The following is a 27,690-nucleotide window of genomic DNA, read 5'->3' as shown; positions in this document are numbered from 1 at the left end:
CAAGCACTTCAGGGATGCCAAACCTGCAAATGATGTTCTGAAAGATAAATTGTCTAATAGTGGCACCTGAAGCCTCTGTCAAAGGCTCAGCTTCGACCCATTTGGTAAAGAAATCAGTGGCCACAATGATGAACTTGTGTTGGAGGGAAGAATGAGGGTGAATCATCCCAATCAAGTCCAATGCCCAGCCTCGTGCAGGCCAAGGTTTGATAATAGGCTGCATGGGAATATTGGGAACGTGTTGCACCGGACCGTGTGCCTGGCACTCTTGACATCCCTTCGCGAACGTGATACAGTCCTTCAAAATGCTGGGCCAACAATACCCATGTCTGCGAATAAGCCAGCGCATTTTAGGACTCGCTTGATGGGCGCCACATACTCCTGCATGTGTTTCTCGCATTAAGCGCTTTGCTTCGCGGCCATAGACACATCAGAAGTCTATGCCATCTTTCCCACGTCGTCGCAACTCGTCACCCCTGAGGAAATAGTTTAAGGCAAGAAAACGTATCTTCCTGTCTGTCGTAGGGTCTGGTTGCTTGAGGTAATTGATCAATGGAACTCGCCAATCGACGTCAATAGGCTCCAGGACTGCGACAACCGGATCGTCTGGCGGGTCAAGCCGTGCAAGCCACGAAGGCAACGTGCGACGTTCGACTTTCAGAATGCGCTCGCGAACCCCATACTTCAATGTGATGCCTGTGGCCAGCTGAGCAAGCTCGTTGGCCGCAAAATTGCGCTCGCGAGGTATGTGTTCCAAATCCGCGTCATCAAATTGATCCAAAAGCTTGATGGCGCGATTCAAATAAGGAATGAGCAGACAGCTTACGCACCTGTATTTCTCTTGGAGCTGACTTATCACGAGCAGAGAGTCACCGCGAACCTGAACGTCTCTCACTCCCAATTCCAATAACACTTCCAACCCAATGATGAGGGCTTCATACTCGGCTTGATTATTTGTGCACTTGAACTCCAATTGGAAAGAATAAGAGAAACGATCACCTGCTGGGTTTTCCAGTACAATCCCTGCCCCTGCTAGCGTTTCGGTTCTGGAACCATCAAAAAATAATACCCAGGGTTGCAAGGAGATTGTAGCTTGATGCCAGATGGCATATTCTGGGATGCACGCCAAATCTGGTCGAATTGCGGTGGCGGTAGCTATCTCTAATTCCTTCACTGGGGGAATATCCAGCATAGGATGATGGGCCAGAAAATCTGCAATAGCCTGTCCCTTCACTGCCTTCTGTGGAACGTATTGTAGCGAGAATTCAGATAGAGCTAATACCCACTTGCCAATGCGTCCTCTCAGAATAGGTCGCGACAACATGTACTTGACCAGGTCAGTTTGAGCGATGATGCATGTAGTAAAGGATAACATGTAGTGTCGCAATTTGCACGCGGAAAAGTACAGCGTGAGACACAGCTTTTCCATAGGAGTATACCTTGTCTCGCAATCCGTAAGTGTCCGACTGAGGTAAAAGATGGCATGCTCGACACCTCCCTCATCATCTTGGGCAAGTAGGCTACCAATGGAAGCCTCAGCTGCTGAAATGTATAACTTCAATGGGAATCCAGCGCGAGGAGGCAAAAGCACTGGTGGGCTTGCTAAATAGGCCTTAATCTTGTCGAAAGCCGCTTGATGTTGAAATTCCCAGACAAACTCTTTCTGTTCTTGTAACTTCAATAGTGGAGAAAAGGGCTGGATCTTACCTGCAGAGTTAGAAATAAAACGTCGCAGGAAGTTAATTTTACCCAGCAAGCGTTGTAGCTCCTTCTTCGTTCTCGGAGGGGAAGCGTTGATGACTGTGTTTGCTTTATCTTCAGGGACCTCAATTCCCCTCTGATGGACAATGAACCCCAGGAAATCTCCTGCTTGGACTCCAAACACGCACTTGGCGGGATTCATCTTAAGTTTGTGTTGTCGCATGCGCTCGAAGACTTTCCTGAGGTCTGTGATGTGATCCCCTCTCGTCTTGGATTTCACCACCACATCATCGATGTAAACCTCCAAAATCTTTCCAAGGATATCGTGGAAGATCAGGTTCATGGCTCTCTGATAAGTGGCCCCAGCATTCTTCAGCCCAAAAGGCATAACCACATACTCAAAAACGCCCGCGAACCCAGGACACCTGAAAGCGGTTTTATGTCTATCCTCTTCAGCAACTGGAATCTGGTGATACCCTGCGGTGCCATCCATAAAGGACAACAACTCATGTCCTGCCACAGCGTCTACCAACATATCTGCCACCGGCATGGGGTAAACATCTTTAGGTGTCGCGAGATTGAGGTCTCTGTAATCCACGCAGACCCTCATCTTACCATTTTTCTTGTGAACAGGCACTATATTGGAGAGCCACTGATTGTATTTGGCCACCCTGATAATGCCTGATTTATGCATTTTCTCGACCTCCTCCTTGACGAGAACTTGAGTTTCTGAATTCATTCTTCGCGGTTCTTGCTTCACAGGCCTCTTGTCAGGGAGTGTTGGCAGTTGATGGCAAACCAAGTCCTGTGACAGGCCGGGCATATCTTCATATTTCTCTGCAAAGCAGTCTTTGAACTCCAGTAAGAGCTTAATAAGCCTCTGCTTTTCGCTAGGCTCTAAGTAAGCGCTGATAGCCACTTCCATAGGCTCAGCTGTTGTTCTGAGATTGACCTTCTCAGTAGGGTCTCTGACCTTAGAGGGTGTATCGTCCAGCGCTGCAGGAGCGAGCTGAATTTCGACCTCATCTTCGTGATCGCGATCAGAGAATTCTTCACTGACGGCTTCTAAGGTCGCGATTCGATCATAGGCCTCTCTCTCCACTAAGTATGATGATAGTCGTTCATACAACGAGTGGAGGGCCTCTATCCCTTCCTCCGGAAGGTCGTAATCCATTAATCGTTCACGGGTTTGGGCACAGCGTGGCCAGGCCTCTCTAGGCCCTCTTTTGCGAGCGTGAGCCCCCACTGTGCCAAATCAGAGGCCGTCACCCCTGTGGGGCGGCCTTTGTTATCGATGCCACTCACCTGCAATGGAGTAATAGGCTCCAAGTAATACCTGGCATCTACATAATTCGCGGATACTGGGAATGGACGAGGGTCCGCTTTGATCACCTCAGCCTTGTCTGTTTCCCTGTTCCACATAACGAGTTCCTGATGGAAAGTTGACGGAACACAATAGCTCCGGTGGATCCAGTCTCTGCCCAGAATGGCGCTATAAGCTGCATAACAATCTGTCACGAAGAAAGCATAAACTCCCTCTGCAGGGCCGACCTTGATGCGCAAGAAAAGTAAACCTAAAGTCTTTGTCACGGTCCCCGCGAAGTTTTTGAGTGTAAGGGATGTAGACTGGATCTTCTCTTTCTTGATCCCGAGCAAGTGCATGGTCCTGGTAGTGATGACGTTTACGGCAGCTCCGGTGTCAACCATGATCTTGCTAACTTTGGTACCGCCAACTTCTGCTGTGATGTATAAAGGTCGCATGTGTTAGACCATAGCAGGTGTTGGCCTGGTAAAGCTCATGAAGAATTCGCTGCTGTTAGCATCTTCTGTTTCAAGAAAGACAGCCTCTTCCACAGGTGCCGTAACTGCTGAAGTAATCTGCACGGGTTGTGCGCTACTTCCCTCAGCTTCCACGCAATCCTGCGCGGCGACGGGCAGTGCATACCTTGCGGGTAGTACGTAAACCATGTTGCAGGACGTATCAGTCATGACTGTTTCATCCATGCCCTCAGCTAGATCCAACTTGAGTTCATTGACAGGGATGTCAGTGTTGAACTGCTTAGCCAACCGGTCCACCAACGATTCTTCAGTGAGACCTTTTATCTCACATTGCTCATGTTCCTGCATTCCGGTAATCCGCATAGGAGGAATTGACTTTGGCTCTTTGACTACATTCGCCTCAGAAGGGATGACTACTACACTCTGGACCTGTTTGGGTTTCCACTGTAAAGTGTCGGAAGTCCTGTCCTTGCCCCCCAGTCTCTCAAAAACTGAGGCTTTGGCCTCCAGGTCTTCACGAAACAGTTTGCGTCTGACAGGTGGTCGTTTAGTTGGCGAGCTCACCTTTCGAGCTGGGGGAGGTCTCCTTTCGTCGGTAATCCTGCAAAAAACATTAGGCTTTGAAGCCCCTGGTGCTGAGCTCGCTTGCTTCTGGAAGCTACGAGGAGTTATCAACGGTTTAGCAGCTAGCGCCTCTTGATGGTGGCGGTGGAAGCAGGTGGAATATAGGGCTTAGTTAGAGCATCTTGATGCTTGATCTTAGCCTGCTCCTCTTGTTTTTTATCCACTGCGGCCGCTCTCAACTTCTTGAAAAGATTGGAATCCTTTGGAGATGGCGGTGATGACACTTTCTCCTTTTCTCTTGGACTGGCAGGTTGATAGTTTCGCGATGGCGAAGCCCACTTGATGGGCGGAAGAGAACCAAAATGAAATGTCTGCTCGACTTCTTCGTGTGACACTTGGATGCCACACTCTTCCTTGCATCGCGAGCATAGGACCACGGATGAAGCTTGGCCTACTGGTTCAGCCTTTCTCTTTGTAGGGATTTTGTCATCATCAGCTTGGACTCCTTTCCCCTTCGTGCTCAAATCCAGGGTTGGTTTCCTGTGGTGCTGCCTGGCCCAGTTCACATCGACCATGTTGATCCCAGTGTCAGGAAAAGGGTTCAGGTCAACGAGCGCTGCAGCTGTTACTGGAGCTTCCACCTGCAAACTGCCATTATTAAGCCATACCTGAATCTGGTCTTTGAGCTTCACACAGTCAGCTGTGTTATGATTCCATAGGTTGTGAAATTTGCAGTATTTCTTTCCTTTCAGCTGATCTGGTCGCGGAAAAGGTCCGAAGTCGGTCTTCACCATCTTCGCGGCAATCATCTCATCCAGAATCTCATGTGCTTTATTGGCATCATATGTATATGTTGCGAATTCAGGTTTGGTGAAGGCCATTGACTTGAGCTTTACAGGTTCCTTGGAAATTTTCAATTGTTTCAAGGCTGGATTCTTCCTCCCTGTCAGCTCATAAGCAGCGATGTCATTATCCTCTTCTTCATCTTCTTCCTGCACTAGCTCTTCTTCGTGATGATGGTAATAAGGGTCATAGGTAGCTGGCTGGTAATGCAGGGCTGCAACTGTGCGATGCTTTCCTGGCACGTATGTCCCTTTGGATGCATTCTTCCTTGCATCAGTTTCTCTAAGAAGATGTTCAAAGCTGCCCACTTCTGTGATAAGCTCTCCCATTGACTGGATCATGCTGCCATGTTGCTTCTTTCGCTGGCGAGGCTCCAATCCCTTGATCGCCAACTTGATCAATTCTTTCTCAGGCAGGATTACGTTCAGTTTGGCCTTCTGGATCTGGAAGCGCTGAAGGTATGAGACTGCAGACTCAGTAGGTTGATGCGCCATCTGAGTGAGAGAAGCCAAATCCACCTCAGGTTCGATGGCTCCAAAGGTTTCTCGAAAGAGCTTTTCCATTGCGGGCCAATCTGCCACTGTCCCTGGTCGGAGTTTGGAAAACCACCTAAAGGCAGCTCCAGAGAGAGAAGTGCCAAAGATCATGCACTTGAGGATGTCATCATTCTGGTACTGGCCGCATTGCACCTTGAACCTGGCCAAGTGGGTTATTGCATTCTCGGTGTCCTCCCCTGAAAAAGTAGAAAATATGATATTTTTATAGCCTCGAGGGAAAGGCGCGAGCATTATATGCGGCGGGAAAGGTCCCTCATAGACCCCATCAATCTGGGCCCTAGGGTTAGCCAGTCTGATCATCTCCTCTACCTCATCTCGTCTCACATATTCTGGACCCGGAGGAGGAGGAGGTGGTGTCGCTACTGTATGGTGAACAGCCTGCACAGGTATTGCTTGGTTTGCAGCTGCTGTCCCTCCTCCTATCTGTACAACGCGGGCTGTAGCTGGTTGCTGAAGGGTCACGGCTGGCATAGGCATCTCTTTTGCCAAAGCTGTTATCTTGACCGGGTTACCAGCTTGGTCAATCCCATAATAGTTTCCTGGCAGCTCTTGATATACGTTCTCTACCCCATCGCTGTCGTACTGAATGAACACGGCGGAGTCGGACGAAGTTTCAATACCCTTTGATGCCTGCTGCTTCTGTCTAGCAGTCTGCCCACCTGACAGCTAGACCTGTAAATGGACCGGATTTTGATCCGGACCCGCTCCAGATCCGTGACTATTGGACGGGTTTGGATCGAAAGTTTTGATCCGTTGATCAGTTAATGATCCGAATCCGTTAACCCGTTTATTTAACGGATCAAATACGGATCTAGGTCGATCCGATCCGTTAATGATCCGGCCCGTTTTTTTAATAATAAAATATTATTTTTTATTAATATATTATTATTTTAAAAAAAATATATAAAATATAAAATATGAAGAATTTCTAATACAATTTTTTGCAGAAATCTAAGGGACAGATTCCAAGAAGCATTAAGAATTTTGATAATGTAATTCTACTTTTGGTGATACTTTTCATGTTGTTTTAATATTTTATTAATATCTTATGAGGTATCATGATATATATTTAATATTACTATTTAAAAATTTAACATATTTGAAATTATAACGGGTCGGATTAGCGGATCGGGTATCCGTTAATCCGGCGGATACGGATTTGGATCGAGCTATCAACGATCCGCCGGGTTAACGGAGCGGTTTGGATCGAATTTTTTTTTAAGTAAACGGATTTGGATTTAGGTCGATCCGATCCAAATCCGGTCCATTTACAGGTCTACTGACAGCGTGGTCTTTTCCTTGCTGTCGCCAATGACCATGGCTTGTTCTTTACCTTTCAATTGCGTGGTAGCAGCGGATGCAGCAGGTGCAGCGGTATTGCTACTAACCTTCTCGCGCTGATTTGGCGGCACATATTTACCTGAACCAGAAGGTTGGCCAAGCGAGCCAAGGATAGCGTTAGGATCTCCTAACGTCTTATTCAACACTTCTTTGGCTTGGTTCAACTCAGCTCTTTGCATGGCCACCTCGGTTGCAAGGGTCGCTCCATCTTTGCGAAGACCTGCCATATCTGACGCTGTTTGCTTGGTATGGTTTGCAAGAGCATCAATGATTCTTTTCTGCTGCTGACTCTGGGCATCTGCGATGCTTGTAGCATGAGCCCTTAATGCACTCTCAGTTTGTGACATTAGTTGCTCAGTTTCCACAGCTTGTTGGGAAATACGCTGGTTTATTTCTCGTAAGATCTTGTCTGTTTTCGCATTTGCCCTTTCCAGATCAGCGGCCATCTTCTTGCTATGGTTCTCGATATTTTCCGAAATGATCGCGCAAGCAACCTCAACGGTCGCTCCCTCTGGAATAGGCTTCTCAATGAAAGCCTCTTCTTCTTCACTCCCCACTGTATTGGAGACAGCGGCGGTGACAGGCTCACTGGCCTGATTAGTAGTGACAGTTTGACCTTCAGCAATGGTCGAATGACCCTCTCCCTGTTCAGTTGACATATCGGAGAATTGGGGATGAAGAGAAAATCTTTGAGTCACTTGTTCTTCAGAAAGACCACGACAATCCGCGCGAGGATGCGGTTTGTAACTGGAGGTCTTATGCTTGGAGCAGTTAGCGTAGCCCTTTTTATAAGGGTTTTCACTTGACTTCCCAATGGCTAACGTTCACGAAGAGACACTAGTTGGTCCCACTGGGCGTGCCAAAATGTTTGGCTCCAAAACCAGTTGGCTTGCAAACTGTCTCTTTTGAGCGAGTGATTGCGCAGGCGTGCCAGCACCGCGGGGTGCAGTCGTTGGGGTAGTCCCTTGACCTGACTTCTTCTTCAAGCGCTGTGGACGAGGAGAGCACCAACCTCGTCACAGGATTCTTCTCTAGCCTTTCGGAAAAGGACTTTTGCCTTACGGATAAGGACTTTGGGTGTGATCTCTTCGGTCACCAAAATCGATACTCAACGTTGTAGGTTGAGCAGAGCAATCACTGGGAAATCTTGAGAAAGCACGGGGTTTGCTAAAGCGTATCTTTAGCTTCGCTGGGTTGCGAGGGCGTTACCCTTGCTTCGCTGGAAGTAACGGTGGCGGTTGCGCTCGCAGTCGGCTCCTGGGGAGACTGGGACTGGAAGTACGGTCGCCGGGTTTCAACAAGGTTGAAGGTTTGCTCCGGGGAGGCTCTGTAATCGCTAGGATTGATTGATATGAGAGAGGTCCCTTCTTCGTCCTTGAAACCTAGTATATATACTTAGGGTTTCGACTGTTCCTTGTCATAGAAGGGATATTGATTGAAGTTTCCTATTCAATCCCCGCTACCCGACTCCAATAAGGTTTCATTTTCCTCATGGATTACGGAATGGGTGAAGCTGAAACCCAAACCCGAGTAGGCTTATTTTTTGGGCCGCGGGTATCGGCCCGTTATGCTAAATCCACTAAAGGATCTTGCCAAAATTACTTTTGGGCTCAAACAGTAGTGAAAGGCAAGGATCGCATGCGTAAGCCCCAATAGCAGGCTAATATGGTAACCACTCTCCCACCTTCAAACAAATGCTCATGTTTATCTGGTGTGGAAGACTATTTGTATAGACTTCTTGGTTTGATATTAACATCACATAGGTGACACCACCAGTTATGAAATTCTGGTTGAACTTTGTACGTTCATTCCAATATATCCAGTATTGCTTATGCAACAGAACTCAGCACGTCATAATTTGACTGCTGATTGTCTTCGCCGATATGGGATCTAATGTGGTTTTAACATCTAGCATTTCAACATGTGGTTTTAACATCAAGCATTAAACTGTTGAACAACAAACAAACCTCACTGGGGGAATTGAGATCTAATTTGCAAGATGCAAGGGATTACGAATTTACTTAAATTTAGTTTTCTTCAAGAAGTTAGGTTAAGAGAACTTCTGTTTTTAGCCCTGAAAGAGCTCTAGCTTAAAAAAAAAAAAAAAAAAAAAAAAATTGTTTCTAGTTTTACCAAAAATGATACTGTCGATTCTTTTAATTAGGATACATATTCGAGATTGTTCAGAGAGCTTTCCCAAATGTAGCCCTAATGAGTTAAAATTACAAAATAAAGAAATTAATTCTCACTTAAATTTAGTCTTATCTGATTACACATTTAATTTCTCTTGAACGGAAATTTAGAATATATATCCGAATTAACATTCGGATACATATTCGAGATTGTTCAGAGAGCTTTCCCAAATGTAGCTGTAATGAGTTAAAATTACAAAATAAAGAAATTAATTCTCACTTAAATTTAGTCTTATCTGATTACACATTTAATTTCTCTTGAACGGAAATTTAGAATATATATCCGAATTAACATTCGGATACATATTCGAGATTGTTCAGAGAGCTTTCCCAAATGTAGCTGTAATGAGTTAAAATTACAAAATAAAGAAATTAATTCTCACTTAAATTTAGTCTTATCTGATTACACATTTAATTTATCTTGAATGGAAATCAAGAATATATATCCGAATTAACATTCGGATACATATTCTAGATTGTTCAGAGAGCTTTCCCAAATGTAGCTCTAATGAGTTAAAATTACAAAATAAAGAAATTAATTCTCACTTAAATTTAGTCTTATCTGATTACACATTTAATTTCTCTTGAACGGAAATCTAGAATATATATCCGAATTAACAACATTTTCTATTTCTACATGTTCGCCAACTCAGACCATTGTCATTCAGACATTGAACAAATCCTCAATATTTTGTTTAAGACCCGTATTGTAACAAGGTACCTATAATTAGTAGTAATTAGAAGATATGGAAACCGGCATAAATGTCTTCTCTGTAATAGTTGAAGGAGCCTTAAATGCGTTTTTTCTGTTCACAAATTATATCTACTACGAAAACCTTCATATGAATCATAAGCCCTTTTGATAAAACAAATAAAAACCAAGGAGAGCATTTCCTACTGGCCAACATCTTCTCGCTCCAAGATTGAAGGGAGGGAAAAAAACACTAGCAATTTTCTCCTTCTGGCTTACTTTGCTCTCTCTATAATTCCCTAGCTTTTTTAGTACTTTTAAGCCATGGCTAAGAATCTTACAACCAGTGGAAGCCATGTTCTCAATGTTGAAAATGACAAACCTTGCTCCAATACCAACCAAGAATCAAGCAGTAGCTTTTTCTGTGTACCCTTTATGCAGAAGGTGACATAAATCTTGTTACTTTCCTTAATTTTTGGTTCAAGCGTACAATTGAAAAATGTGATCTTTCAGTTTTAAAATGATTCCATCAAATGTTTAAAGTTGAGATCTTTTTATTTTCAGGTGATTGCTGAGGTGTTGGGGACATACTTTTTGATATTTACGGGTTGTGGGTCTGTGGTGGTGAATTTGAACACAGAAAATACGGTGTCGTTTCCAGGGATTGCAATAGTTTGGGGACTAGTTGTGATGGTCATGATTTACTCTGTTGGTCACATCTCTGGTGCTCATTTCAATCCTGCTGTCACTATTGCTTTTGCTACCACCAAGAGATTTCCATGGAAACAGGTGAGCTAACTGCTAACCAAACTAAACATGCATGTGATATTATTTTGTTAATATCTTTCCTTTAGAAATCGTAAACTACCCAAACGCAGTATGAAAATCAATGTGTAACTTCTTGATTACTGTAAGAATGAGAAGTTTTCCAGAGGGCATTGTTTAGTAGTTTTGGCTTAATTAGTCAAGAGTATATGTGATCCTTCAAACTCTCCATGTCCCCTTTCACCAAAAAAAAAAAAAGAATAATAAAATCTTATGAACAAATTGTGTTGTATATTCACAGCTAGTTTGGCATTGCTTCTAAAATTGACTAAAAATTATTTCTACAATAAAAAATTGTTATTTTATGTGTTATATATAGATGGCTTGGAAGCACTTCGATGCTAGCAAATCTAAAACGTGCCCTTGCTATCGAGGAGTGCCTGCACTTCATGCATAATTTACACCACAATGTCTCTTATTAACCAACCACAACTTGATGAATACCCATCTTTTTAATTCAATGTGCTTTTTGTTATTTGATTTTCTCTCTATAGGTACCCCCTTATATTGCTGCTCAAGTCCTTGGATCAACATTTGCAAGTGGTACACTTAGACTACTGTTTAACAAGCATCAAGACCACTTTGTAGGAACAAGCCCTAGTGGAACTCCATTGCAGTCTTTCGTGATCGAGTTCATAATCACATTTTACCTCATGTTTGTTGTTTCTGGTGTTGCTACTGATAACAGAGCGGTTAGTACTATTCTACCTGTACCTCTACTGCAGCACTGGTCCTGAACTCTAGAGTTTTTCAGTTAAAAACTATCTAATATGACTACCTGATAACGGGGCTGGTGAATAAACTTGCTTAACCTTATGAAGCCTGATATAATTGGGATTTGTGTATATATATATTATCATATTGCATAATTTGACCCATATATTCCAAATTGTCTGCATCGTGAAATCTGTTATATTAAAAACTGTCACTAATTAATAATATTCTAAAACTGTTTGAGTATGCAGATCGGAGAGCTTGCTGGGCTTGCGGTTGGCTCCACTGTTCTTCTGAATGTGTTGTTTGCAGGGTATTAACTTCCTTATTAATATCTTCACAATATGATCCCTTCATATCCATCCGTATTTAATTAATGATAAATAGTGAAATGTTCTTCCTTTTGGAAGCTTCCATAGGTCAAACTAAGAACTTTGTCTTACTTTGTTTTTCATTCTATTAGTATGTCTGATTAGGGCATATTTTGCAGGCCAATTTCAGGAGCATCAATGAACCCAGCAAGAAGCTTAGGACCTGCAATAGTATCAAACCATTACAAAAACCTGTGGATTTATATTGTGTCACCAATTCTTGGAGCTGTATGTGGTGCCTTGGTCTACAATGTAATCAGATTTACAGATAAGCCACTGCGTGAGCTCACCAAGAGTGGCTCTTTCTTGAAAGGCGCATGCCGTACCTAATTGATGAAAATAGAAGAATAAGGGATTTGTTAGACAGAAAGTGATCTAATTGTGGGTGAGGGAGAAGAGAGAGGTAAAGACTATAAAAATCTCCGACAGCTTCCCTAGGGAGGTGAACTTTAGAGAAATTGTTGAGATGCTCTAAAGACCATTTACCCATCATTTTGTTTATTTTCTCTGAAAGTGGGGTTAAGAGCATCCTCATAGTAGGTCAAAAGTCAAATATTTTTAGCCTACCAAAAACATAATATTCTCTCAAATATGCATGGCTTATCAACAAAAGCAGCGGTGCTGCCACCGTAGACCAAATTCTATAAGCCAAAAATCAAATATCATCATAATTTTGTTGTTTTAATTTATGTTGTTCATATTTTAGTATGTCACATTCTACCACTCTTTTTCCCAGCTCGGAATATATCTTCGAGTATGGTTTTGACGAGGTTATCAATAAAACTAGTCTACTTTGTTATATGGAAATAAGTATATCATACAAATTAGTGATTACACATTTATTTTAAAAATTCTAAACATATCAAATATTGGGCTCATATTGAAGATCTCAACAAGATCTTTACAATGATATAGTTTTAATATTTAGTAACATTATAAATAACATATATATATAAATTAGTTTTCCTTAAATGCATAATACATGTTCATATAAAGAAACTTTTATCAAAAAAAAAATATAAAGAAACAGCGGGGCCCACAATGTTAGCCCAAATTTTGCCTATAAATTTTAGCCAGGCCAAATTTTTTGTTGATCTTTGGAAAATAGCTTACCATGGGAGCACCTTGTAAGCTAAAAGTGACTTTATAGCCTTCCATGGGAGATGCTCTTAAAGGGGAAAGTTAAATTACAATGTTTGAATGTTACCATATATGAAGTTTCCTTCTTATCCTCTATTAACGTAAGAGATCAAAATATGTTTTCTTGTTTCACTCTTCTCAGGTTAGGCATATTTCTCGTGAAGCGCATGGTGTAGCCAATAGATTGGCTAACCTCGCTAGCGTTAATTATTTAAATGATGTTTGGTTAGATGAGGCTCTTGTTATTATTCGGGATGTTCTCTACAAAGATTGTTGTAATATTGCTAGAGGTCAAGGCACTATGTCCCCCTCTATGCATAATTTTAATGATAATATAATAAGTCAGGCGTGGGGATGAACCTTCCAGCTTGGCTGGGTTCCAAACCCCTTAAAAAAAAAATGTTTTCTTGTTTCTCATTATATTAGTTTTGAGAGTTTTTTTTTTTTTTTTTTTTTTTGAAAGGGGTTTGGAACCCAGCCTAGCTGGGAGGCTCAGCCCCACGCCCGGTTCCATTTATTATATTAATAGTAAAATTTTGCATCGGGGGGGACGTATCACCTAAACCCCGAGCTACAGATAAACAATGACAATAATCCTCATAGAGAACATCCTGAATAATAGCAGGTGTCTCCCCTAACCAAACATCATCAAAAGAACCACTACTAGCAAGATGTGCAAGCCTATTTGCAACACCATTTGCTTCACGGTAAATATGACGGACTCGAATAGACTGGAAAGCATTAAAGTACTCTTTACAGTCATCCAAGACCCGACTTACCTCCGAGAAATTCTTCTCCTCACTCTTGAGAGCAGCAATCAAGATGGCAGAATCGCTTTCAATGTCAACGTCAGCCCAACCTTGGTAAATACCAAGAAGTAGACCAGCTCTACACGCCTCCGCTTCCATATTCAGAATCGAGTGTGCATGTACAAAAGGTCTAGCTAAAGCAGCAATACCCGTGCCAGAATCATCTCTTACCACTACTCCAATACCCCCACGACCATCCTCCCAGCAAAAAGCCCCATCAACATTAATTTTAAGTCTTCCACTCGGTGGACACTGCCACTTAACCTTTGGCCTGCCCTTTTTCTTAACTGCTTTGGGATGATATTTCTGATAATCTTCCAACAAACTCGACGTCCACTGCACCAAATTCATGGGTTGAAATGAAACCCCCTTCCACAATATATTATTACGTTCGGTCCAGATTGCCCAAAGCCCCATGAAAAAATATTCCCGTTGATCCACCGTGAGAAAGTCCATCATCTCCATTATCCAGTCCACCACATTACCCGCTGGGTGGAGCCTAGCATCTAACTTCAAAGGCCCAAAAAGCCAAAAGCAAAGAAGAGCAGGACATGATTTGAAAACATGCGTACCTGTTTCCAATTCTCCCATGCAAAAAAGGCACTGTGGGTCCTCCACCCTAATCTTCCTTCTCACAAGTGAGGACTTTGTTGGCAGGATACCATGCAATAATCTCCAGACAAAGGATTTCACTTTTGGAGGCACCCGGGCCCCCCACAAAGCCACCCAATAATTATGTTCCACTCTTCCACACCCATGCAGAGACGTGGAGGCCTTGTCCTTGCTGCACATGAAATTGTTAAGCACATGGTACCCACTACGCACACTATAAAGGCCTTTCCTATCATAATGCCATATAAGACGATCAACCCTCCCACGCAAGCTTAGAGGGATGCATGCAATTTTCTCCACCTCCCCCTCCGTGAAAAGCTCCCTCATAAACTCTACATCCCATTCATTTGTATCAGCATCAATCAAATCCATCACCCTTAGCTCCTCAGTACCCTCCAACTTAGGCGAATATGGCCTAAATTGACAAGGCTGTGGAACCCACGTACGGGTCATCCCACACCGAGATATCCTGGCCATTGCCCACCTGATACCGCAACCCCAATTTTAAAACTGCTCTCCCTTTAAGAATACTCCTCCACGTATAAGACTCCCCCCCTTTAAGCTCAGCATGCATGAAGGAACAGTGAGGAAAATACTTAGCCTTTAGTAACTTAGTAACAATTGAATCGGGATTCTGGATAAGGCGCCAACCCTGCTTTGCCAAAAGTGCCAGATTAAAATTCACCATGTTTCGAAATCCCAAGCCGCCGTCCTTCTTCGAACAACACATCTTCTCCCAAGCCATCCAATGAATCTTTCTAGTATCACCCTCATCCCCCCACCAGAACTGAGCCATTAATCTATGCATTTCCGAACAAAGATGTTTAGGGAGCTCGAAACAGCTCATCACGTAAGATGGAATTGCCTGAGCAACTGCTTTAATCAAAATTTCTTTACCCGCTGTGCTTAGTGTCTTCTCTCTCCAACCTTGAGTGCGGTTTCTAATTTTTTCATTTAAAAAACCAAAAGCCTCCTCCATAGAATAACTCAGCTCAGTAGGCAACCCCAAATACTTATCATGTTTCTCCACTCTGTTCACTCCTAAAATCGCCGCAATTCCCTCCTGCATAAGCATGTGTACATTCTTGCTAAAAGAGATACAACTCTTCAAGTAATTTACCTGTTGACCAGAAGCCCTCTCATAGTCTACCAGGATACCCTTCAGAGCCTCACATTGCTCTCTCCCAGCCTTGAAAAAAATGAAAGAATCATCCGCAAAAAATAAATGGCTTATGCTAGGAGCCTCCTTACAGATTTTGACCCCCTGCAGAACCTGCCTTCTTTCTGCATGCAAAATACAACGAGAGAGGACCTCTGCACACAGTAAGAAAAGATATGGGGATAATGAATCACCTTGCCGCAATCCCCTCGACGGTAAGACCAAGCCTCTAGGATCCCCATTGATGATAAAAGAATACGAAACCGTTGAAACACAACTCATGATCCATTTCACCCAAACTGGCCCGAAACCCATCCTCACCATCACTGCCTCCAAAAACGTCCACTCTACTCGATCATAAGCCTTACTCATGTCAAGCTTCAAAGCACAAAGCCCGACCTTACCACACCTCCTCCTCTTCAAACAATGTGAAATTTCAAACGCCATTAATGAATTATCAGAAATTAGCCGACCAGGCACGAAAGCACTCTGATACGGTGAGATCAATGCATCCAGAAACGGTTTCAATCTGTTAGCGAGGACTTTTGAGCCGATCTTATACACCACGTTACACAGGCTAATGGGCCGAAGCTGTGACATAAACTGAGGAACGTCTACTTTCGGGATTAAAGCCACATAAGTCCTGTTCACCAACCTCATGCACCGATCCGAGACAAAGAACTCCCTGACCGCCTCAACCACGTCATCCCCAATCAACCCCCAAAACGACTGATAGAAACACGGAGCAAAACCATCTGGCCCCGGAGCCTTCGAGGGATGCATGCATTTAAGTGCTGACCACACCTCCTCCTTTTCAAATGGTTTCGTAAGGGCCAAATTAGCGTCCTCCATCACCCCCTCCGTTACTGCTTCTAGAATATTCCAGAACTCTCCAGGCTGAGTCGACGAAAAAATATCCCGAAAATAATCCAGGACGATAGCTTCCAGTTCGTCGTCCCTTGAGCACCAAACCCCATCATTATTGAAGAGCCCTGTAATAGCATTCTTCTTTTTCCTGTTCTTTGCGCGCTGATGAAAAAACCGTGTATTTAAGTCCCCATCCTTTAACCAGAAAATCTTCGCCCTCTGACGCCAGAAGACATGCTCCTTGTGCAATAAGTCATTCAACTTAGACTGAAGGGTTGCTTTATTGCAGTCAAAAGCCATCGACAAGGACCCATCATAAAAGGAAGCTAATTGACTTTTCACCCTATCAATGTCCTTTTTAATATTCCCAAAGCTTTCTACACTCCAAGACTCCAACGTCTCCCTTGTTTTGTCTAATCTATTCCATAACTTTTGAAAGGGACCCACTCCAGTAGTACTTACCCAACATCTCTCCACCACCTCCTTACACTTGTCCTCCACCAACCAAGCTTCCTCGAACCGAAACCTCTTTTTCCTCTTTTTCCTCTTTTTCTTTTGTTCTCTGACCTCAAGAAGAATGGGGAGATGATCAGAAGAATTTGGGTCCAGGTGGCAGACCCTAGACGCTGGAAAGCACTCCCTCCATGCAGACGAACACGTAAAACGATCTAGTCTAACTTTCACCAATTGACCACCACGAATCCCACTCCACGTGAACTGAGGACCCACAAAGTTAATGACCCCCAACTCACAAAAATTCAAAGCTTCCTGCATGTCATTCATTTGTCTGAAATTCCTCAAAGCACCACCTAATTTATCCGTTCGAGAGCAGATTTCATTATAGTCACCACCCACCACCCATGGAAGATTTCCTTGAAGACTCAAATGCCTCAAAAGATTCCACGTCCTAATCCGGTCCTCCACCTTAGGGTGACCATAAACCCCAGTAAACCTCCACCGTTTTGGATCCCCGGCCTCACCTATAACCACATCAATATGATTCTCTGAAAAGGACTGTAGCGACACCTTGATATCCTCATTCCACAAAAGACACAGACCCCCCGCTCGGCTAACTCCTTTTCCTTTCCTTTTCTGAACAAACCTGCAACTAACCACCAAAGCATTCTTCCAACCGATCCGTTTCCGAAGCCCCGAGATGTCATCCTCTGTACACCGAGTTTCGCTAAGGAAAATTAACTTGGGAATGTTGAGAGAAATTATCCCTTTAAGCCCTGTAACTGTCCAAGGGTTCCCAATCCCTTGGCAGTTCCAACACAAAACATTCATGGCTCGTGATGGGTCGAAACCGGACCCATCACGGACGAACGTTCGGAAGCACGTTCACAGCTCCATAAAGTAGACTTCAGCACGTCCCCAGCCCTTGCCATACCTTTCCCTCTACGACCCCCCACTACAAAACCTCTCTTCACACCCTTCTTCCTTATTCCTGGCTTCGTAGACTTGGAGGTCAGCCCAGCCCCAGCAAACCCCCCTTGCCCACTTTCCACTCCATCAGAAGGAGCGTGACTTTGTTGCTGCCCCAAAGCCCCCAACCCATTAATCTCCTCAACATGCACGGGGTCCACCTGTTCCCTAACCTCATTGGGCCAATTTAAGTCAAACCCAGATGGCCCAGTCTCCCTAGACTCCCCCGAATCCACCGGAACCCGCTCAACTAATCCCGAAGAAGGTGGGATAATGATCTCTCTACCAAAAATCTTGGACCCCAGCGGGTTATCCTCCCTCACCTCCATATTACCCAAAATCACGGACCCCAGCTGGAGATCCTCCATCACCGCCTTATTACCCAAAAACAATTCCTTATTACCACCAACGCCATTAAATGTCTCCGTAGAATCCCTATCACCATTAATTCTACGAGCCCGGGAAGGAAACAACCCCGAAGATGACTCAGCCACCAAATCCGTCCTTTGACGCCGTCGTTTGATCTGTCGACCGCCGTCCTCCTCCGGCGAATCCTTATCGAGGTCCATCCCGTTTTCAGAGGCTGTCCCGCCAACCATCTCCTCCCATTCCTCCCTATTCCGAACCATCCCAGAAAGCGGGAACTCTGGCACCTGCATCGACCATCCGCCCTTACCTTTTTCCAGGATACCAAAACGACGTCCATTCCGAACCAAATTTTCGAGCGCAGCCTCTCGCTCCCGAGCTTCCTTCTCCGCCAACCACCGATCCTTCTTCTCCGCACAAAGCAGGAAATCAAATTGTTTCTCGCGAATCACACCACTTTTATGAAGCTCACAACTGTTCGAGTCATGGTGGAGCACACCACAGTAATAACAAAACATAGGAAGCTTCAAATAGTCAAGCTCGAAACAGGAACCCTTCTTCTGCCCCGGGAGTCTAACATGCGCCACCCTCCTCAAAGGTAGGTCCGTATCAATGAGAACCCGAACCTTCAGACTCGTACCCAGGTACACCCCATGTTCAGATTCCTCCATCCGCACAAAACGCCCCACCTCATTGCCAATCCTGACCCGTCTCCTTCTCCATGTAAAGAGGTGGGATACCCCAAGCCCGAATCCAGAAGAACTGCCACTTTAATGAAATCTGCCGCAGATCATCCAACCCATCGCTAGCCGCAATCGCAAAAAGAGACTTGTTGAAATGCCAAGGACAACCCCATAACACCCGGTTCCGGTCATATTCATGGGAGAACGAAAACACCACCCTGTCACTCCCCTCAAGAGCCACCGCCGTAACCCTACTTTGTTCCCCTAGATGTTTCTTTGGCGTCCAAAGCGCCTTCATCGTCCCAATCAATGCCTCCATGCTATACTTCTTATTCGTCAACAAACGTCCAACCAGCAAAAACTTCCTAGATCTCCATTTCTCCGGGCCCTCAGGAAGAATAATTTCCTTCGCCTCCTCCTCCGTTAAGACTAACCGCTTAATCAGACCCCCCAACTCGTCCTCCATCCTGCAGATCCCCGACCCCACCGATACCAACCCTTTCCACACCGAAGACACTAGATCTGGCATGCGTTGAGACCCAACGCAAGACAAGGATCAACTGTAACCTTTGCCCGTAAGTGAACGAAGCAAAAGGAACCCTAACTCCCTTCCGTCGCCACAGAGAGACGAGAGAGAGAAGAGACTTGGCTTTGATATCTAATGACTACTAGGTTAGTTTTGAGAGTTTTTATCACCACTAGGGTCAAAACTTTCTTGCACCGAACAAAATGATATCCAACTTTCAAAAGTGATCAAAATGATACCTAAATTTTTAAAAACAAATCAACTTGATACCCAACTTTCAAAAGTGATCAAAATGATACCTAAAGTTTTAAAAACAAATCAACTTGATACCTCGGTCTATTTTTGGTAACTTCCTTGTTAAGTCAAATGCAAAATCAAGCCCAAAAATTGAAGTGATTTGTGGTCAGAGGGCCATCAACCATCTATAACCCAATTTTCTTCTTCTATAGAATTGAAAAAAAATAAAAAATAAAAAATCCTCCATTCAATTTCAATTCTACCATCAATCATAGAAACGAATAAAGTAGGGATGTTTCACAACTTCAAAAGAAACAAAGAAAAATGGAGAGAGAGAGAAGAAAAAGAAGAAGAAGAAGGGAATTAACAAAGTAAAATTTTTGTGTAAAATATTATTATAATCCTACAAAACACCGCACTACACGTGATCAATTTTAACAAAAAAGTTACAAAAAATAAACCGAGGTATCAAGTTGATTTGTTTTTAAAACTTTAGGTATATCATTTTGATCACTTTTGAAAGTTGGGTTTCAAGTTGATTTGTTTTTAAAAATTTAGGTATCATTTTGATAACTTTTGAAAGTTGGGTATCATTTTATCCAGTGCAAGAAAGTTTTGACCCTAGTGGTGATAAAAACTCTAGTTTTGATGAATTAGAATACATCTCTTACTCAAAATGGCATATTATATAATTAGAAACTGGAGAATGGGATAGCAAAAGGAAAGTGCCCTGGCAGAGAAGGATGAGATTGAAGTTTCTAAAAATTTTGGGGAAATCACATGAATCGTATCCATAAATGGAATGAAAAATTGAATTATTATTCAATAGTTAATGGAAATCCTTTTTGTAACTTCTTACCTATCACAAAATTGTACATGATAGATAAATAGTTTCAAGAGATTTGTCCGAAGAAAAAGATAGATAAGTGGTGATAGAGGTAAAAACCCTAGAATGGAAATCCTCAACACGTTGATATATAATCGTATATGACTTGTTAGCGCATACTACGGGAGTATCTAAATTAAATTAGGGTCATTACCATTTACTATTGTGTGTGTGTGTATGTGTGTCTGTGGAGATAGAGAGAGATTCTAAAGAGAACCTCCTTAAATTTGAAATTTGTGGATATTTTTATTTTTAGCATGTAGTTTAATAATCTAAACTACTCATTCTCTAGTTACAGTTACATACACACATGAATTCTACAAAAAAGTAGCCAAATTAGAAAACGTTTAACCATTTGCTTAGCACAATTTTCGTTCTAATTTTATTTAACGGACTACATTTGTTTGTATAATTTCAATGAACAAATGATTATGGATTTGGTTGATTGCATATGAATCAGAAGGATCAAAGTTTGAAATTGTTGAAATAGCTAGATTGTATATTAGTGAAAAATTAATAGACCTAGGCACGGGCCGAGCCCGAAGCAAAATTCTCAGAACCCGAGACCGAGTCTGAAGTTTTCGGGTCGGGCCTAGATCAAGGTTTCCAATAGTCAGGACCGAAGAGATCGAGCCTGAACCGAAGTTTTTTTCAGGCCAGGTTTGCCGAGTTTTTGGTTCTACATGGCATGAGTCACTGATCTGCGAACAATCGACGACAATGAAGATCTATCACCGGTGGAGCTTCTTGCTAATTCTCACCTCATCCCAGCAATTATAATGGGTCAAATCGCTGCCGATCATATCAGGAACTACATCAGAAGTGTCAAATCACTGCCTCGCTACTACACCCAACAAAAACTTATTCAAGGCTAAAACTCAAAATCAGCATCCTTAGCTTTTCCCAGTGAAATTAGCAACTTTCTGCAACTTTTCACAAAACCCAACTCAAATTATATGCTCAGGACCAATCTCCACCAACCCAGTTCACTAATTTGCGAAACTGAGATTGGTACCAAAGCAAAAATCAGTCGATGAGAGTAGCCACATAGAAGGGAAGAAGAGAGAGAAGAAGAGGAATTTCAATTTTGAATTTTCATTTGGGCTCTGGCGGAGAAGAAGAGGAAGAAGAAAGAGAAGAGAGAGAGATAGAGAGATGTGGCTGACTAGTTGAGGGGAGAAGATTCTAAAAAAATGTCCTTTTATATAGTAGTGCGAGATAAAGTGTGGATGAGTCTGTAGTAATACTATAGACTTCTCAACTGAAAACCTACCACCTAATCAACTTACGGGATTTTCCCGTTTTCACAAAACTTATCAGACCAGTTTTTTTTTTTTTTTTTTTTTTTTTTTTGGGCCCGCACCGAACTAAAAAACAAAATCTGAGAGCAAAAGCCGGACTGAATCGGCTGGTTCGAACCTATTTGGGTTGATTTTCCAGTCTTCCATTTTGTTTTTTTTTTTTTTGCCCAACTCTAAAACTAATAAAAATTCTCAAATTTTAAAAGGAGGTTCTATCTAGAACACACACACACATATATCCATGAGAAGAATAAAATGCACAGTAAATTATTCCCTCAATTATTTTTCTCTCATATTCTTGGACTTGGTATGAGAGCAAAGATCGATCCAATTGGGATTTTGATTCTCTTCTTTCTTTGATTTATGAATTTTTACCTCATCATCGAGATTTGATCTCTTGTCCATTAGAAGATTTGTTCTTGACTTAGACCTAAAACTAGGGTTTGCTGTTCACAAGCCGAATTATCTATACTATTATTAAGAGAAGAGGCTTTGTTAGCCAAAACTGAAAATTTTGACAGATTTAACCCTGAAAGATTAAAAAACTTTGACAATAAATTAAATTATAAGGGTAAATAGGATAATTATAAAATAGATTTTATTAAGAAAATTGAAAAGAATTATCCCACAACCTCCACTTTTCTCTCCCACTATTTTCTCTCTGCAATAACAGATATATTTTCTTTTGTAGATAACTTTTTTTTTTTTTGCAATTAAAATTTTTCTTACACATGCAGAGCATGTGATTGCAGACTAGTATCTACTATGAAAACCTTCATACGAATCATAACCCCTCTTGATAAAACAAAGAAAGACCAATAAGAGCCATTCCAACCGGTCAACATTTTCTCATTTCAAGATTGAGCGGAAAATAAAAAATAAAAAAACACAAGCAATTTCTCCTTCTGGGTTACTTTGTTCTCTCTCTATTTCCTCAGCTTTTATCTAGTGCTTTTAAGCCATGACTGAGAATCATGCAACTAATGGAAACCGTATTCTCAATGTTAAAGATCACAAACCTTGCCCCAATGCAGACTAAGAATCAAGCAGTAGCTTTTTCTGTGTACCCATTATGCAGAAGGTGACATAAATCTTGTTATTTTCCCTTACTTTTTTGGTTCAAGCACACTTGAAAATGTGATTTTTCAGTTTCAAAACCATTTCATCAAATGTTTGAAGTTGAAAATTTTAGATATTTTTATTTTCAGGTGATTGCTGAGATGTTTGGGACATACTCTTTGATATTTACAGGTTGTTAGTGTTGGGGACATCATTGAGTATGAAAATGTATGCAATTTATGAATGATGTGCCCTACTCCCAAGTATAGGAGGTCAAGTTTTAGTAAAGGGAAAGTGAGAGTATCGTACCCAAAGGATTGAGTAACTCTACCCTAACTAGATTACCGCGAAAATAAGCCTAGAAAACACATGCAAGTCTACGTTTTTACAAATCAATAGTCTCGGCCCTTTGGAAGCCAAAACTACCAAAAATGATATTCACAATGATAAAGTGGTGAATCGGATTGATTGATTTTAGAGTTTACGCAAACAAATTAAAGTACACAAAAATAAAGTAAGCAAATAAAAATAGAGACTTTGATGTAAGAGAGAAATAGAGACTTAGGCATCACACCTAACCTTACTCATGCACATAATGTAACCCCAAATTAATGTAACAACATGCTTTGATAAATTTCCCCTTAATGCTTTGATGAAGCTACCAAGAAACCAACTAGTCATGCAATTTAACAATCTCTTCTGAAGCAAAACTAAATTACACAACCTTTATACCATTCAAATCTTCCGGATCCTAAATGGCCTATGGTGTCGTGAGCCTAAATTCTTCCGGAACCTAAACTCACAACATCATGCTTTAATTTCAGGGTAAGAAATTCAAGCAACTTAGTTCTTCCCGTAGGAATAAGCTAAGCCACCACCTATTTAGCTACACATGCTCACGGAATCAAGAATTTATCAAGTTCATATTTTCGATTCATTAATTTCCTAAAGCATGCTTCTCGGTGATAAATCTATGAACATACTTAGGATACATGAAAGTATAGTAGCCAAAAGATTCAAAACATGCATAAACGTTAAAAAACATAGGAATTACATTGTTTTGTGCACAAGTTTGGCTAGGGCCCCAAATTCAACTACTCACAACTCATATTTACACAACTACAAGCCATAAACATCATAAATAACAAATAAAAGAGAGCAAAGAATGGAGAACAAGTGATATACCCATGGGTTTGACTCTTTTTTGGAGCCAAACCAAAAGCACAAGATGTCTCCCTTGCCTCCTAGATGCTATATGAGAAGAGAAATACTTCAAAGTATAGGGATTTTGGTTTCTAGAACCCAAATCACTATACAAATCCACAAAATCTCAAGAACAAAGTAAGAACAAGGCTTGAATGTGTGAGAAACAAGAGAAGTGATTGATCAAAGTGTGTAGAAACTTCGGTTTTGGTGAAACCCAAGTGGCTACACACCTTTTTCTTACACAAAACTCAAATAACTATGTACAAGATATGAAAAACTAACCTAAAACTAGAGAAAATAGAGATTTTGATGCTCCAAAATGAGAGAGCCAAGGGGGTGCACGGTTTTGAAGAAAGAGAATGAGCTATTTAAAGGCCAAGGCAATTCAAATCAAGGGTGGAAATCAAAAGAAATGAAGGGCTAGATGTGATTGACAAATGTGTAAGCACAAAATGTGTATTTAGTCTTTAACTCCACATATAAATGACCTAGAAAGCCCATAGATATTTTTGTGGAGGAGAAAAAGTAAGGGTAGAAGGGTCATTGTGTAAGGGAACAAGGTAATAAATGGGAGACAAATGTGTAAGGTGTAAGAATGAGACCACTTGTCATCTTTCAAATTTTGAATTTCAAAATAACCTAGACCTAAAGTCTCTAACCCTAGTCAGCTCTTCTTTATCCTCCACACATGTTCTCGGCAGGCCAACTCGGCCGGAAATGTCCGGATTCCAGCGTTGACCACCGGTGACCCATTTTTTGTCCGTTTACGCACTTTCTTCTCCTTTCTTCCTTCAATTGAATCTCCACCGAGTGTTCGGAATTGGCCTTTGACTTCTTCATACCAAATGTTCCTACATGAGTGTAGATCATCCTTGTAAAATTTCAAAGCTTAGTTCACCGTGGTTTGGCTGGAACTGCTGCCGGAATCCGTACAGGTCCAGTTTTACAATTTTTGTCTTTTAGTCAGAAACTTGGACCAATCTTTTGAAGGCCTTGCACTTCGAACTAGCTCTTGCATTCTTCATACGAAATGATCCTTAGGATGTCTAAAATGGATCTAAAAAGTTTCAACTCATTTGGAGTTCATTGGGTCAGTCTACCGCTCCTCCTTCCTTGCCTAACTCGGTTTCTCCTAGACGGAGTAGGAAAATGTGCTAAAATGAACTTTTTAGTGCATTTCCAAGATTCTCCATCATTTCCTATCATGATAAGGAAAACATAATAAATATATATAAATAAACACAAAGGTTAAGCAAAATTGTAAGATTAGGGGAATAATTACTAGGTATTATGGACCTAATAAAATACCTCACACTTACACTTTGCTTGTCCTCAAGCAAAAACATGAACTAAACTAGCACAAACAAACTAAAAGGCACACTTGCATCCTTGATGAAAATTTAACCATTTCCCTTAGAGATCCATGACTTAGTGGAATGACTTTCAATTAAGCAAGCTTAAAAACCAAATTTTCAAAATGCAAAGCTAATAATTGGATTTGGAAAGTCGTGCTCGACAAAATAGATTGAATGCATATGCCATGTGTGGCACCGTAAATGATTCACATGGGATTAACTTGAACCGCATTTGTCTAACCATCAAACTCACATGGATATCACTCATTTTCACTCAAGTGTTTAATGGTTAGTGTTTGCAGTACTCAAAAGCAATTCAATTGACATGCTTTCCATAGGCTTGCTCTTTCATCTTTTCTCCACATGATCATTGCATGAGTTCTCTTGGATCACAAGGTCTTTTATTTAGGTTGTAATGGGGCTTAGGTGAGGGGTTAAAGAAATGAAGGGAAGGGAAATCACAAATTCTAAGCATCCTAGTAAGCAATTCTCTTGTTGAGTTCCTTTTTCTTTTGGCTCTAAGTGCTTTGTAAAACCTCATTTTCTTTTCCACAAACCCAAAAACTAAAGGACTACAAAAAACTATTATTCCCTTTTTGTACAACCCACACTCTTTTTGTATTTTTTTTTTCACTCACACTATTTTTGCACAACACTTTATATATATATATTTTCTTTTCTTTGGTGACCTAGTCCATATTGACTTTGAATAATTCTTTTGATATCTTTGAACATGTTTCTAGGGTCACCCATTTTCTTTTCTTAGCTACAACCCGTAGCTCACACAGACAAATATTCTACCTCACCTCACACTTATTCTTTTATAATATCCTCCAACCCATTTACAAGCACCAAACTAATAATATGACTCATATTGCTTACCACTTGGCTTAGAAAGGGTAGGAAAAGTGTTTAAGTTTTTAAAAGGTAGACATTTTGTAGTGGTGAAGAAATGAAAAGGCTAACACATATTTACAAAGGCTCAAATTGGCTTACTAATGGATTTTCATTTTAAAGGACAAAAACTATTTGGCTATGGTGGATTCCTAATGCCTTGGTCTTCCCCAATAATAACTCATGTTTGATATAAAGTCTCGAAAGATTTGGAGCAAGTTCTAGATTACATATGCAATGAATTGATCACACAATGAAAGAACTAGTGCATTTTGACTATGTATGCACTCTCTTAGGTTCAAAAGCTCACATAATTAAGCATAAATAGTTTCAATAAATTTGGTCCTTATCTTTCCCACATGAATGCATCTAAAATGACATAGACAATATGAGTTTAAATGCACGTGAGCACAAAACGCCAAATCCATTTATTAAATAAGCATTTATTTTCAATCGATCGCTAAACATGCTCAAAATCAATCAAACCAATTAGACATAAGTTCGGTCTCATCCTCGGGGGTTATTTATCTATTTTGGAACCATGCAACCAAGCCAAAATCTTTTTGGAATTTTCAAAATTTTCAATTTTTATGGATTTTTCAATAAGAAAATGAAAAGAAAACAAAGGATTAGGAATGAAATTACTTAGCCTTACACCTCACACTGAAATCACACATTGTCCTCAATGTGCCGTTATGAACAATTGTGAAACACGTGCGAAGCTTAGGACCAAATAAAAACTTCCTAATGCTAGTCAACACAATTTGTTAACAATTAACAATGGCCAAACAAGCACATCACACTTAAAACATTATATAGTCCTTAATGTATAATGAAGCTATTAAGATCCTATCAACATTTTGAAGAGCATGCATCATCAAAGGCCAAGACTATCATCAAAACAATTAAACTAACTACATGGCAAGAGAATAAGGGTAGTCACCTCACACTTGAACTTTGGATAATCCTTTCAATAAAACCTAAATCTTTTGTGTCTTATCTTTTGACCAAGGGTGAAATATCTATCCAAACCTCTTGAAGCCACAAATTTATTAACATAAATATATAAACACACAATTCATGCTAGGAAAGATAAAAGTGAGAGGTTAGAAAGCGCAAGCTCTTTGAAGATCCCCTTTTAGCTCCATAATGCACATTTCCTATGGTGATAACCTTACAAGGCCATGTTTGGCACTTGCCATCCATTAAACTCCATGCATCAAGAACCGAAGGAACCTCACACTTGGATATTTGCACACTAGCATCTTCTCGGCCAAAACTCCTAACAATCCCAAATTTCTTCATTTTGATTTATTCTTTCTTCGATTTGGAGTTCGCCAATCCGGATTTAAGTTTAAGGACATTAACAAGGTCCAATGTTCCTCATCTCAAAACAAAACAAACTAATAAAATTTGAACTTTAACAATTTCTAGAAAATTAGAACTCAAATTAAAATTTGTGAGTAGAAAAACAAAAGGGAAAAGGAATCCAAATTTGGGTGTTGTCTAACACTCAACCGTTCGGTAACTCCTCATAAAATACGACCAGGTAAGAGTAAGAAGAGATTTTGGTGGAGCCGAAACTCA

The 27,690-nt window shown here is 41.3% G+C and overlaps 2 protein-coding genes across 2 annotated transcripts; one reads left to right on the top strand and one right to left on the bottom strand.

The window, feature by feature from the left end:
• Positions 1-430: 430 nt before the first annotated feature.
• LOC133737620 (uncharacterized) lies at positions 431-3,828 on the bottom strand. Its single transcript, XM_062165144.1, has 2 exons — positions 3,544-3,828; positions 431-1,240 (listed from the first exon to the last, which is right to left on the bottom strand). The coding sequence occupies exons 1-2, from the start codon at positions 3,826-3,828 to the stop codon at positions 431-433; spliced, it is 1,095 nt and encodes a 364-aa protein (XP_062021128.1).
• Positions 3,829-9,992: 6,164 nt separating this feature from the next.
• Positions 9,993-11,908, top strand: LOC133740990 (aquaporin NIP1-1-like). The gene is made up of 5 exons (XM_062168918.1): positions 9,993-10,112; positions 10,233-10,457; positions 10,988-11,185; positions 11,459-11,520; positions 11,698-11,908. Exons 1-5 carry the CDS (start codon positions 9,993-9,995, stop codon positions 11,906-11,908), a joined length of 816 nt encoding a protein of 271 aa, XP_062024902.1.
• Positions 11,909-27,690: the final 15,782 nt, after the last annotated feature.

The sequence above is a fragment of the Rosa rugosa genome, chromosome 3 (genome assembly GCF_958449725.1).
Source record: "Rosa rugosa chromosome 3, drRosRugo1.1, whole genome shotgun sequence".
Classification (NCBI taxonomy): Eukaryota; Viridiplantae; Streptophyta; class Magnoliopsida; order Rosales; family Rosaceae; genus Rosa; species Rosa rugosa.
The sequence above is the reverse complement of the archived record's forward strand: the minus strand, read 5'-3'. Positions and strand labels throughout refer to the sequence as shown.

Excerpts from the sequence above, each read along its gene's own strand:
- LOC133737620 (XM_062165144.1), bottom strand. The coding sequence starts at position 3,828 with ATGCAGGAACATGAGCAATGTGAGATAAAAGGTCTCACTGAAGAATCG. Across the intron at positions 1,241-3,543 it reads CGGCACCTGTGGAAGAGGCT|AAGGCAGTGAAGGGACAGGC; the intron begins GTCTTTCTTGAA and ends TACGTTCCACAG.
- LOC133740990 (XM_062168918.1), top strand. The coding sequence starts at position 9,993 with ATGGCTAAGAATCTTACAACCAGTGGAAGCCATGTTCTCAATGTTGAA. Across the intron at positions 10,113-10,232 it reads GTGTACCCTTTATGCAGAAG|GTGATTGCTGAGGTGTTGGG; the intron begins GTGACATAAATC and ends TTTTATTTTCAG. Across the intron at positions 10,458-10,987 it reads AGAGATTTCCATGGAAACAG|GTACCCCCTTATATTGCTGC; the intron begins GTGAGCTAACTG and ends TTCTCTCTATAG.